Source organism: Chroicocephalus ridibundus, chromosome 2, assembly GCF_963924245.1.
Source record: "Chroicocephalus ridibundus chromosome 2, bChrRid1.1, whole genome shotgun sequence".
Classification (NCBI taxonomy): Eukaryota; Metazoa; Chordata; class Aves; order Charadriiformes; family Laridae; genus Chroicocephalus; species Chroicocephalus ridibundus.
In genome coordinates, this window is record NC_086285.1 from 78,234,785 (window position 1) to 78,247,389 (window position 12,605).

At 37.8% G+C, this 12,605-nt stretch overlaps 1 protein-coding gene across 2 annotated transcripts in view; it reads right to left on the bottom strand.

The window, feature by feature from the left end:
• The window catches only part of EXOC2 (exocyst complex component 2), a 128,913-nt gene that overhangs the window by 64,494 nt on the left and 51,814 nt on the right, over nt 1-12,605 (bottom strand). For both annotated transcript variants that reach the window (XM_063326007.1, XM_063326006.1), the window contains exon 11: nt 11,735-11,853. In XM_063326007.1, coding sequence (XP_063182077.1) covers nt 11,735-11,853 — 119 coding nt within the window. The remainder of the gene's footprint in view (nt 1-11,734; nt 11,854-12,605) is intronic.

Below are 12,605 nucleotides of genomic sequence, written 5' to 3' on the forward strand. Positions count from 1 at the left end.
CACAGAATTATAAAACAGCCCAGGTGGGAAGGGACCTCAAAAGATCATCTGGTCCAACCTTTTCTGGGAAAGGGAGCCTAAATGAGATTATATAACACCCTGTCCAGTTGCATCTTGAAAACCTCCAGTGATAGGGACTTTACCACATCCCTGGGGAGGTTACTCCAGTCATTGATTGTTCTCACAGTAAAAAATTTCTTTCTTCTATCGAGATGAAACCTCTCCTGGTAATTCACGCTGATTTTTTTACTGAGAATCTCAGCATTTAGGTTTATATTGCTTGATCTTTTCCATCAATACCTACATTCACTTAAAATATCAGGAAGGCCACACAGCAAGAGCACCAGCTGTAACACTGCACTAATCAGATTCAAGAGTAACACAAAATAAAACGGATTTAAGAATATTTATTCTGAATTTATGCTGCTGTCAGACCAGTATGGCAGTAAAGATATACCTATTCACTTTACTTCAACAGCTGGAACATAAAGAGCAATATTAAGTATTGTGAAACTTATCACAAACTTCCAATAGGTGACAGTATTGGGTTTTAATTCCTTTTGAAAGAAGTTCTTCCTCCCATAATTCTTTAATGGCTTTTAAAGAGATTTTCTGTGGCCTTTCACTGTGGCATTGTGTGGTGGGATGACCCTGGCTGGATGCCAGGTGCCCACCAAAACCGCTCTATCACATCCTCTCCTCAGCTGGACAGTGAAGAAAAAAATATAATGAAAGGCTTGTGGGTCGAGATAAGGACAGGGAGATCACTCAGCAATTACCACCACAGGCAAAACAGACTCTACTCGAAGAAAATTAATTCAATTTATTACCAATCAAATCAGAGTAGGGTAATGAGAAATAAAAATTGAACCTTAAAACACCTTCCCCCACCCCTCCCTTCTTCCCGGGCTCAACTTCACTCCCGATTTTCTTTACCTCCTCCCACCAAGCAGAGCAAGGGAACAGGGAACGGGGGTTGTGGTCAGTTCATCACATGTTGTTTCTGCTGCTCCTTCCGCCTTATGGGGAGGACTCCTCACACTCTTCCCCTGGCTCCAGCACTGGGTCCCTCCCACAGGAGACAGTTCTCAACGAACTTCTCCAACGCGAGTCCTTCCACGGGGTGCAGTCCTTCAGGAACAGATTGCTCCAGTGTGGGTCCCCCACAGGGTCACACGACCTGCCAGCAAACCTGCCCCAGCGTGGGCTTCCCATAGGGTCACAGCCTCCTTCAGGTGCACCCGCCTGCTCCAGCATGGGGTCCTCCATGGGCTGCAGGTGGATATCTGCTCCACAATTAACCTCTACAGTGTGCCCCCAGACCAGGGTCTTCACAACGGGCTACAGGGGAATCTCTTCTCCATTGCCCGGAGCACCTCCTCCCCCTCCTCCTTCACTGACCTTGGTGTTCTCTCACATAGTCTCAGTCCTCTCTTCTAGCTGCTATCAGTTTGGGTTTTTTTACCCCTTCTTAAATATGTTCTCACAGAACCTACCACTGTCACTGACGGGCTTGGCCTTGGCCAGCAGGGGATCTGTCTTGGAGCCAGCTGGCACTGGCTCTATCAGACATAGGGGAAGCTTCTAGCAGCTTCTCACAGAAGCCATCCCCCACTACCAAAACCTTGCCACGCAAACCAAATACACATTATCATTACCGAGCTAACTGTTGGTTCCTCCATTCATTTTATTACTGTTCATACTATAAGACGCCTAAGTAAATAGATCCAATTTGCCACCTCATTCACAATCGTGATGGACACCACTGCATTAACTAACTTGGTGAACCCATCCGTACTATCTTTATCCTGTATTATGATTCCGATCACTACTACACCACTTCTTAAAAACAACTCATCTTTATGACATCTTTAAAATTTATGAATTTTCAGCAATATGGAATCCGCTGCAGTGATTTAAGTGTATTATCCACCGTCACCACAGACAAGATCTACAATGAGTTTGAACAAGAATTTGGGGAAAGACTTTTCCTTCTGAATGGACTAAAAATACAAAATAATAAGAAAGTAAATTTAAGCTTTCAGAAGTTTTTTAAGAAGGTACGTATGCTGCAAATGCAAATAGTTAATTATTATTGACAGGTACTAAGCAACTACCCATATAGCAGAGATCTGTATAAGGTCACACATCATCGGCATTTATGATTTAAACACTATGACTTCTAAAATATATCTTAAATGTAGTAAATTTGCAATAATTATGTGAAAACATTTCAACAACCTTACAGAATGAAGTAAAAACCAAAACAAATTAATTCCTCTCCAGATTAAAAAAACCCACTCATTCAGAATCTTACAGAGATGCTACCCAGAATAAGAAGAAAATTGTATAGAAGATCCTGAGAAATTTAAGTGCCTCACATAGTTCTTGGGCTTCCGTAAGAATTTGCCTCAGATTTAACATATGCGCGTCCCATTTGGCCAAAAAAAGTATGCCAAGAAGGACAAATCAGAATTGCCACAGTTATTGCTCGTTAAAGCATGTGCTAAAACAAACCCTTAAAAGTGCAGCAACGCTATTTTCACAAAGACTACAATAAAAAAAAGCCATGATACACCAAAACATTCCTCTTTGATGTCTTCGTGTAGAATTTAGGTTCTCACCTTTCAAACGCCTTGCTAATACAAGGAATTTCTTGTAAACAGATGGTCTCTAAAAATGACAGTGCCAATTAAACCTCAGAATTAAGAAAAACAGACACACTTACCAAAACATCTTAATGTGAATTAGTTCAATTAAAACCATTTGCTTGAGGTAGATGAAAACCTGAAAATTCCGTATTGCTGCTGATATGCTAACCCCACGCCGCCCAAATGGTTTATATATTCACCAGTAACAGAAAACATGTAAAGAATACTCTCTTGTTCCACCAGAAAAACCACATCATCAGTTTGCAGCTGTACCAGGAAAAGAAAGTTTAACATGAACTAATTTCTTAATTGGTTGTCTAGCATTACAAGCAAGTATAACACAGCAGCAGGGAACTACAACAGCCCATATACCCTCAGGACTAATAAACATCTGGACTGCATTAGCAAAGCTGATTTTGCTTTCACCCTACCAGAAGATAGCGCTTGAAGACTGCACACTAACGCATAAATCTTGTAAAAAAAAAAAAAGTGAGAGTTAACTCACAAACAATTTTTCTCCCAGCCCAACTCATTCCCTCTCTGGAGCCAGCAGCTTAAATTTAGCAGCATAATGGAACACAATGATTTAATATTAGTATGGACTGTAGACAATAATATTTACAAACCTAAATAAACTACCCAAATAATAATTTACTGCCTATCCACTGTACGATTTGTGTACTATTTCTACATTCCTAGATCCTGAATATAGGACAGCAACAATCTAAAGTTTCAAGAAATTAACTTTTTAATGTGCTAACACTTTTTAAGATGGTGTATAAACAGTATGAACAATTCATTCCTTGCAGATCTTCATTTTTTTAAAAATATACTGCATCTTTGAAGTTAGAGAAGTATTTTTTTCCAAAATACAGCATCTACATTGAGCATATCTGTCAGCGACTCCAGTGCCAAGTGTATATTTAACCAAGGAAACACAGGAAAAATAAATGTACTACATTCTCTTCTTCTACCAGTCGTGACAAACCAGAACTGTAATTAAAGCCTTATTACATTTACAACTGTAAAATCATTAGGAGATCAAGTAAGAAGTTTTAAGGGTCTTCACATTGCTTTATTTTTTTTTCTAAAAAGGATTTTACTGGGTTTCATCTTTTTGCACACAGATATTTTAAAGGTATGTAGAACGAAATAAAAACATTCAGATACTGTGCGAAATATAAATAGTTAACAGTTTTGTTCAGACCTCTTCTGTTCTAGTGCAGTGAGATCTCACCAAAACAAGGATCTAAGAAGAAAAAAAAGCACAATGCTCTTGGAGGTCATTTATTTAATTTGTGCTTTCCCTTTCTGTAAATAAAAAGTCATCTGTGCTGACCCTTAATTGCAGGTTTACTCTAAGTTTATCAATACTGGAGTTGCCACAGGGTACCTGTGTGCCTACAGTACCTATGGCTCACGTACATACCTTGACCCCATTTTTTGGTAATGTTATCTGCATGCTCTTGGCACGCAGCATATCACAGCCTCCATTAAAAAGACAACTAACATGAAGTTTGCCCAAAATAGATTTTTCCACTATCTGCATACCAGTCAAAGACTTAAATCTTTAAAAGCGGCTTTACTTTCATATTTCCATACTACCACCAAACTGAGTGTAAAAATCGTTCTGCACTATCCATCGTTCCACAGCTCTGCTTGGTTTCTTCCCCCCTCCCCTTGCAGTCTGACAGGCAGAAGTTTCTCATGGGAGTCACACATCTCCCACCTCCCTCGTGTAACCCAGCCTCAGCCACTCCGCAATTCTCGGCGCATCACTTGTGTGACATTCAGCTAAAGCTTTGTACAAAAGCTATGAGTTGACCAGAGGATAATACAGTGCCTGTACTTTTTGCAGTGACGAAGAACATTGTTAACAAGTGACTAACCTCAGTCCGAGTAGTTTTTCAGTGCAATTTTCCATGGTAAGCCAAACATCAGTCATTACACAGGCTGCATGGACATATACAGCGCGTGTATGAGCAACATTAAACTAAAAAAGACCCTATAGATGTGCAACCAGGTGAATACAGTTACTGTATTCTTTCATCCATTATGTATCTTACAGTGAATTTTCTCACAGGCTATCATAGTGAGGGAAGGCTGATCTATAGCCTCCCGACTCTCTGAAGGGGCGGCAGACTTCCTTACCACCCTTAAACACCTTTGAACATTTTTTCCTGTGCACAGCGGGCCCTTGTCCTGTGCTACAGCCTGACCACCCACTGTTGCTTGTTGACCAAACACACTGTGCCTGGAGCCCGCACTGACACAACCAGGATAAGATTCCTTTCAAGGGCAACGCTTTGAGAATTTCAATTTGTCTAGGCAAGAAATTAGACGAGCAGGAGAAATTATCAAAAAAAAAAATTAACCTGCTCGACAGATGAATGACTGCATTTCATTCTTTTTTTTGGAGTATCTTTTCTTTCTAACCTTACATTTATTAGGAATCTAATATTTTTAAATGATCAAGAAGAAAATGGGTTGTATTTCTAGCAGAGAGATGAGTGTGGAAGATTAAAATTGCTGCACTTTATGGAGAAAAAAGATTTTGGAATGCATTTAAAAATGAATGCTTTTTTAAATCTTAGGGCTAATCTTAGGTATGCTAAATACATTTATACTAAAACTATTTTTCCATTTATTACAAAAAGGGTAATTGGGCTGATTATTTCTAGCGGTGTTCTAAGTATTTCACAGCCTAAGGGTATGCCTTATTGTCAGTCCTGCAGGCCAAAAAATACTGAAGCAAGAGCCAAACACTTCAAGTTCAGCACATAAATAAAAACGATGTCATTTTACTAGCACTAGTAAAACGCACCAGTGGACATTAAGATCCTCAGTAACTTTGAAAACAATCCGCTTTTATTTAATTGCCCGAATAAGGACTTAGAAGACTAGAGCAGACACCAAGGTAAAACTGTGGGCACAGAAGAGTTTCACTTTAACTTCAGTAGTACTGATCTTTTCAATTTTGATTTTTTTTACATTTTCAAATATTATTTGAAGTATTATATAAAATAAGAATGCCTCCTACACTTCCGAACATATTCGGGATTTTTAGTAGAATCTGATAACAGCAAAGTTACAGATACAGGTGGTAAAAGGGGAAAACAAATCCAATGTTAAATTTTGTACTGATTAATTTTTATTCTTTTTTTTTTTTTTGTAATTAATAACCCATTAAGGGTTTGCTTGACATCTGCTGTCAGAAGGGTATTTCTGCTATGGACAGGGGATGTGGTTTAGACATGAAATGGCTCCCAGCTGCAAGAAGTCTTCTTCCAGATGTACAGTAAGCAAAGGCAATGGAAGAGAACCAGCTGCTAGGATAACAAATTGAAAAGGCCCTTTTGACACCAGCCTTGCCGGCCTGTCTGATCTAACAAAGATGGATCATTCATTGCAAGGTGAATAGAATCTCAGTGTGGCACAGAAGAAAGAGCAACACGGTCCAAGCATCCACCTCTCTCCTTCACACTATGCACAGCTGCTGTTACTCTGGCACAGAAAAGCCCTGCATGGTCATGCTTTTGGGGTTTTTTTGTTGTTTTTTCTTTAGTTGATTTTTTTTTTTTTTTTTTTTTTTTTTTACAAAATCTGGAGAGCTGTGCATCATATTCTGAGTGCTGCAAAAATTACTTTTTTTCCCAGCAGTAAGAACTACAACAAAAATCACAATGATTGAATTAGCACGTTCCAGTTTCAAGAACTGTGTCCATGTTGGGAACTTTATAGGCTGTATATTATGTATTTTGCAACCCAAAGGATAGCAGAAAGATCACACTACAACTGTGCTAGTGCTTCCATTTACAGTCTTAGTTTCTAAATTGTATTAACAGATAGCTTAGTTGCAATAATGTTACATAATATCTCAGAAAGACTTGTTAAGAAATTAAGACTTTTTCAGTCAGTTTGACAACAACTGGACGAGAGTCCCTATCTATTTTAGCTCAAAGAATCATGAAACCTACTAAGCCACTATTAAAGTCTAAGCAAATAACCATTGGCCACACAGAAAACAGTCCTAACCTCCATAGCTTCTTTCCCTGATACTCACGTTAAGAATCCCACTGCTTAACTCATTTTGGCTATCTGCCCAGTGCCCCAGGCAAATTTTAAACTAAACCTCATTTATTTACATTTATTTTCATGTCATTTTACGTCATTATATCCCCCATGTTTCCTGTACTCCAATAAGTCTGGGAAGCATAAGCCATGGTGAAAAACTACAATTATGCCCTAATAATCAGGGAACTGACAAGTAAAGTTAAAAATTACGAATATGTAAAATCTTCATTGAAGGAAACCATTTATTATCCAGGTACCAGGTTTGAAAGTCCCAAGACTTCTACGAATCATAAGTTCAAAGTTCAGAAGAAACAATTCAGACTTCAGCCAATGCAAGGCATAAAATACCAGCACAATTCAGCACATCATTCAACTATCTCTTGGTAGAGCTTTAAGAAATACTGTTTTGAGTGAGCACAGTGCTCTTCTATGTTAAGCTTTATATTCATAGCCTTCAAAAGTGCTATTTTTGATGTCTGTTCAGCCTCATGCATCTCCCTCTCTCTATTGTATCTACATACTAAGTAAGAGCAGCAAATTGGCTTTACCTACTTCAGGTCCTTCCAGTGGTCAGCAATCAGATTTATAAAAGGAATCTATCAATGCTTCAGGAAATAACTTCATAACCATTTAAAAAAAGGTTTAAAAAACAATAAAGGAGCACAACTGCACATTCCATTAGAAAAGCAGACAAAAATTCAATTGAAAACATAAGAAGTTAATAAATCCATTTATTTACAAGCATTATCACATCATCAGAGCTAGAGTTCCAAGCCAGTTGCACGTGGGTCCTCTATCTGCAACTGCACCTTTAATGGCAGAATCTCACCATCAGAGAAGCAGAACGGCTTAATGCACGGACACAAGCACAGAAGCTTTACAATTTGGGCATCCCCTGTACTGCCTCATGCATCCACGATGACTTTGGCTCTGCTGTTTGGTCTCTTTATTCTGGCTGCTCATACTTCAGAGTACTTCAGAGCAGGAGAAATTTTGGTCTGCTGTCATACGAGCATATTCTCTCACTCCTTAAAACATGTGGGCTTGGATTCCAACAGTTTCTTATAGTATGAGCATCATCTGCCTGCATTTTTTTTAACCTCACAAATGAGGAAGGTCTGCTATGGCTATACAGAGCAAGAGAGAGATAGGTTAAAGGCGTTTGTGGGTGAGTAACAATAGCCATATCTGAGCATGTAATGAACCAGCTAATGATCAGATTACTGCATCTTTTACGATTAATAATTGTCTGTTAAAATCAAAGGAAACATCCAATGGAATAATTTGCTGTTGGTAGTTGCCAGCCTTTAAGCCACACTGCCAAATTAGTTGACAAAGCTTAGCACAGCTTGATATACCTTTTAGTTTTTGGAATAATATTAACCCAAGTTGGATTAACTGAAAACAGACGGTATTTGAAACACAAAGGACTTCTGCTAACCCCTGAAACAAATTCCAGGAGAGAACTCCAAGACCATTACAGCCCTGTAAACTTGCCACTGTTTCTTCTTTCTGGCTGCATCAGAGATTTTACTATACTATGACACTTTACAGTTCTAGGACATACTTACAACTGCAGATTATTTCTACAAAATGGAGTTAATCTCTAGTAATAGTGAAGCACAGTGGCTTTTTTTAAAAAAAAAAAACAAAAACCAATGCTCTTCATGTGATAGCACTACTGAGAGTGAAGGATTCATATTTACATCAAAAATATATACTTAGATATGAAATTTAAATACACATGTATTTAAATATCTCTCTAATACACAATTTTCTGATAGCACTTTCAAACACCTCAGCATTTGTATTAGCTCACTCCCCTCTTCAACTATACTTAGGAGAGCCTTGAAAGTACAGTTACTAACAAGACAGCAATCATCAGACAAAGATAAGGAACCTACAGAGGATGTAGAAAAGCAGATTTACTTCTTATCAATATTCGGGATTTGTCCTGACTGTCATTACTAGTGGCCTAGATGAGACAATACATCACTAAATCTCTTAAAGTAGATAGGAAAAGATGCTGTTTCTGTATAAGAAAATGAAGTTATTTCACTTGTAATGACTAAAGGGTCAACCTCCTAATAGCATGGAGATAACTAGAACAATTTCATCCCACTAAGGGTACTCTGTTGGCTTTTCATATCAGTGACTGAATTTGGAGTAAGTTCTCCTTAGAATTCACTTAGATTTGGGGTTTAGCTTGTTTAGCAAATAATGGCAAAGTTAACCTTCCCTTCCTGAATACCTCATGTCCAGCAAATAAATTCTTTGATTAGATTTACTGTTTGACAATCAGCTACAAAAATCCGGTCCAGAACGTCTAATAGAGTTTTCAACAAAGACTTTTCCAGGTAAGAAAAGCAAAGGCTTTCATCTAATTCCATAACCATTTTGTGTAGTAAAATTCACGTATAATGACTTGGGGCACAGCTCTGCATTGAAAACAAATAAAATTGCAAAATACTTTAGCATGAACTCAGTTGAAACTTGAAAAATTGTTCACAAATGCAAAAATATATCCAATCTGCTACTGAGGTTTAAGTTTACTATGCTCAAAAGTTTTGACTCAGTCAGTTTGAACCCACAGATTCAGCAGAAGAACTAAGCTAAAAATAGCCAAAAATTGTTGGTATGTTCAAGGTGGAACTGTAATTGCTGTCTGCTTATTCCAGCACCTACAGTATGAAGAATACTATCTGCTGGAAACAACATCTATTACCCTTGTTGAGAAGGGAAATGTAGAAAAAGATTTAATGCCCTTTACATTAAAGTATCAACCTTATGACCCACCTCTTCCTCCAAATGCTTGATATACAAAATAATCTTTTTTGGAAGCATGTTTTAAGAGTGGAGGACTTCAACGTTTGAAAATGTATTACTACTCTGTTCTAAAAATAGCCTATGAATTTATAAACATATAAACCACGTTTCTGACTTATTTGATTAGATTCCTCAAAGTCTTGCATAGCCAATGTGAGTAAAAACCCACACTCTTCCTGTTTGAAAAGCATACATCTCTTAAAGTAGATTAAAAATACATTCCACGTGTCTGATCAGAATCAGCATTGTTCTACTTGGCAATTAATTCCAATTCTTGCAAGTTTTTCCTTCTTCTGTCTGGTGTATGCCAAAATTAAAGATCTATGAGAAGGAAAAACCATGTTCAACAACCTTCCTTTGTCCTAATAGATACTAAGTGGGAAATTCCATCAACTAGGATCAATTCTTGAGTATTTTACAATCTGTACAAAAACTACATTAGTAAGGATCACATAAAAGGCTGGGGAAAGAATATTGAAATTTGATGAGCTCTTTAATGAAAGTGATAAAACATTAGCATGTTTCATATATGCACTAAATATTAACTATTCATACATGCATTAGCGGCCATTCAAGTTATTTAAATTCTCTCTTCTGTGAGCCAAACAAAGCTGCTAACATAATAGCCCCTTGGATATTAAGTCTGACGTAAGAAGATTTGTTGCAAGAAAAACACCAAACAGGTTGAGATTTTCAAGACAAGCCTAGGAATTTAGACACATTTTCCATTCGTTTACTGGAGCGTGCATATCAAAATTATACGACTACTACAACAAAAAAGTCTTCAGCACTTAATATCTTCCTGCCCCTATTTTTCTCACTAAGAAGCCGGGAGATGGCTATATAATACTTTGCAAATGAGTGGAGAAAAAGCAAGCTTAGAATTGTTAACCACGGCTGCTTTTAAAAGTGAGTTTTGTTCCTGATAGCTGTATGTTGCAGGGTGGGGTGGTGTATCAGGATTTTGACAAGGAGCGAAGATGGGGAAGTTTTGGAAATGTTCTGAATTTTGACCAAAAGGCTAGGGAATCAACCTGGTGTTCCAGCTGGTCCTACAGCACTCCCCACTGTGTTGTGGAACAAAGATGGTCTGCACATGCTTTAAGCTAAAACTTACTGACATCACTGTCATGTGCGATGCACCCTGTGAACTCTATACCCCATGTCGTAACCTCTGCTAAAGAGAGTTTAAGCCTCCTGCAGCAATTTTACAGCACACTTCTGCAGCAGTTCCAACTCAGTAAAATTTCTGTGGTTTCTCAGAAGAGAACACGTTATTTGGTTTGGGATACACACGCACTACACTAGACACAGGCATTCCCTATAAGGTGAGAGAGCCAGATTCCAGTATGCCTACTCATTTCAGAAATAGCAAACTTGGTAAGACTTCTTGAGAAACAAGGCACTACTTGCCATTTTCTAATTTAAAAATCCAGTTTTCAGATTTTACTACTAGAAATGCCAGGCCAATAGTGTCCCACTTACTCCCTTTTGAAAATACACTGATGTGATCGGTAATGTTAACTGATAGTTAAATTGCTGCCGCACCTGAAAACAATACCTATGAGCACACATTTCTTTGAGGAGCAACGCTGGCAAAGACAAAGACAGAATACAACTAAATATTCATGCTGGTCTTAATATAACATTGTCTAAATATCTTATCCAACTCACAGGTCTGTGCCTGAACAGTGTAATCTGAATTTTGAAACAAACAAAGAACAAGAAAACACCATATTGTCATTCTCTGCACATCAAGAAATTACACAGTATCCCACTATGGCCCAATGCCCTGCATATCCATATACTAAGAGCATATCTTGTGACAAAGAAATCTAACTGGCAGATTCAGAAAACAATCCAAACTTCACGTGACCTCAAAGAAGTATTTCAAGAGGATAGTAAACTTCAGACAAATGATTGAAATTTAATGCTTTTCCCATGTGAAGAGCTTAAAAGTTATAAATTAAACAAAAAGAAAACTCCAACTGCTGTTTTGTTTTTATAATAGAATACAGAAAAAAAATGCAAGTCAGTATGCAACTTTGTAAAAAGCTATCAAAGTTGATGGGAAAAAACCCAAATATCATTTGTACACCAAAACTTGTCAAATAAAAGGCGATGCCAAAATTCCTAAGTGTCAAACATATATATATATATATAAAACAAAAATATATCCTTGCCTTTTTGTTCTTTAACATAGCTCTCCTTACAGTTGTGCATGAGCTGCAGAATCCACTGATGTTGAGCACCAATGCACTGCCAAGCAGGGTCCCCAGGCGCATGAAGATCAGAAAGATATCTGTAAAACCCAGTCCAAAAATCACAGCTCTGACTTGACACACTGAAGGACTCATTAAAATAGACCAAAGATGTACCAATACTTTTTTTTTTAACGTAATTTAAAAAATTCAAGAATAGTTGCATTCAAACCCAATGCAAACAACCTTTGCATTCTCCCTTCCTCATTTAGTGAAGCAAAATTCCATCCAAAAAAACCTGGTAGAAATGCACAAAACCATATATATTTAATATCACATTAATACGTATTTTCAGTTGTGCCTCTAGTAAAGTACTTGGGAAACCAAGCTCTTTATCTGCCAAGGTTGCAGTTCAGTGCTTCACGTTTCACTTGGAATCAGTGATGACATCTCAAGCACATAAAGTATGGTGGTTTTTTTTCCCCCACTTTATATGTCCTGATTGTATCATCATGTAACCTTAACAAGCAAGTACAGGAGGAATTAATTTTTGGTGGCTCATTAATTTTAGCACATGCATGCACAAACAAATGTAAACCAAGCTCCTGGTAGGGGTTTCCTGTTTTGTTTTTACGGGCTTTTTAGTTTTGTTGTTAAGGGGTTTTTTTTTTGTAATAGGATGTGCACACACAATCTGGGGAAAAAAAAAGGGCGGGCAGATAAAGAAAAGAACTGGGTCTTCTACAACACGGAAGCAAAACACCCTCTGTCTTTGGGGGAGAGAGAAGCCAGCTATTGTTGATTTCAAAGAGAACACATAACATAGTCTAACATATGACATTCCAGACTATCT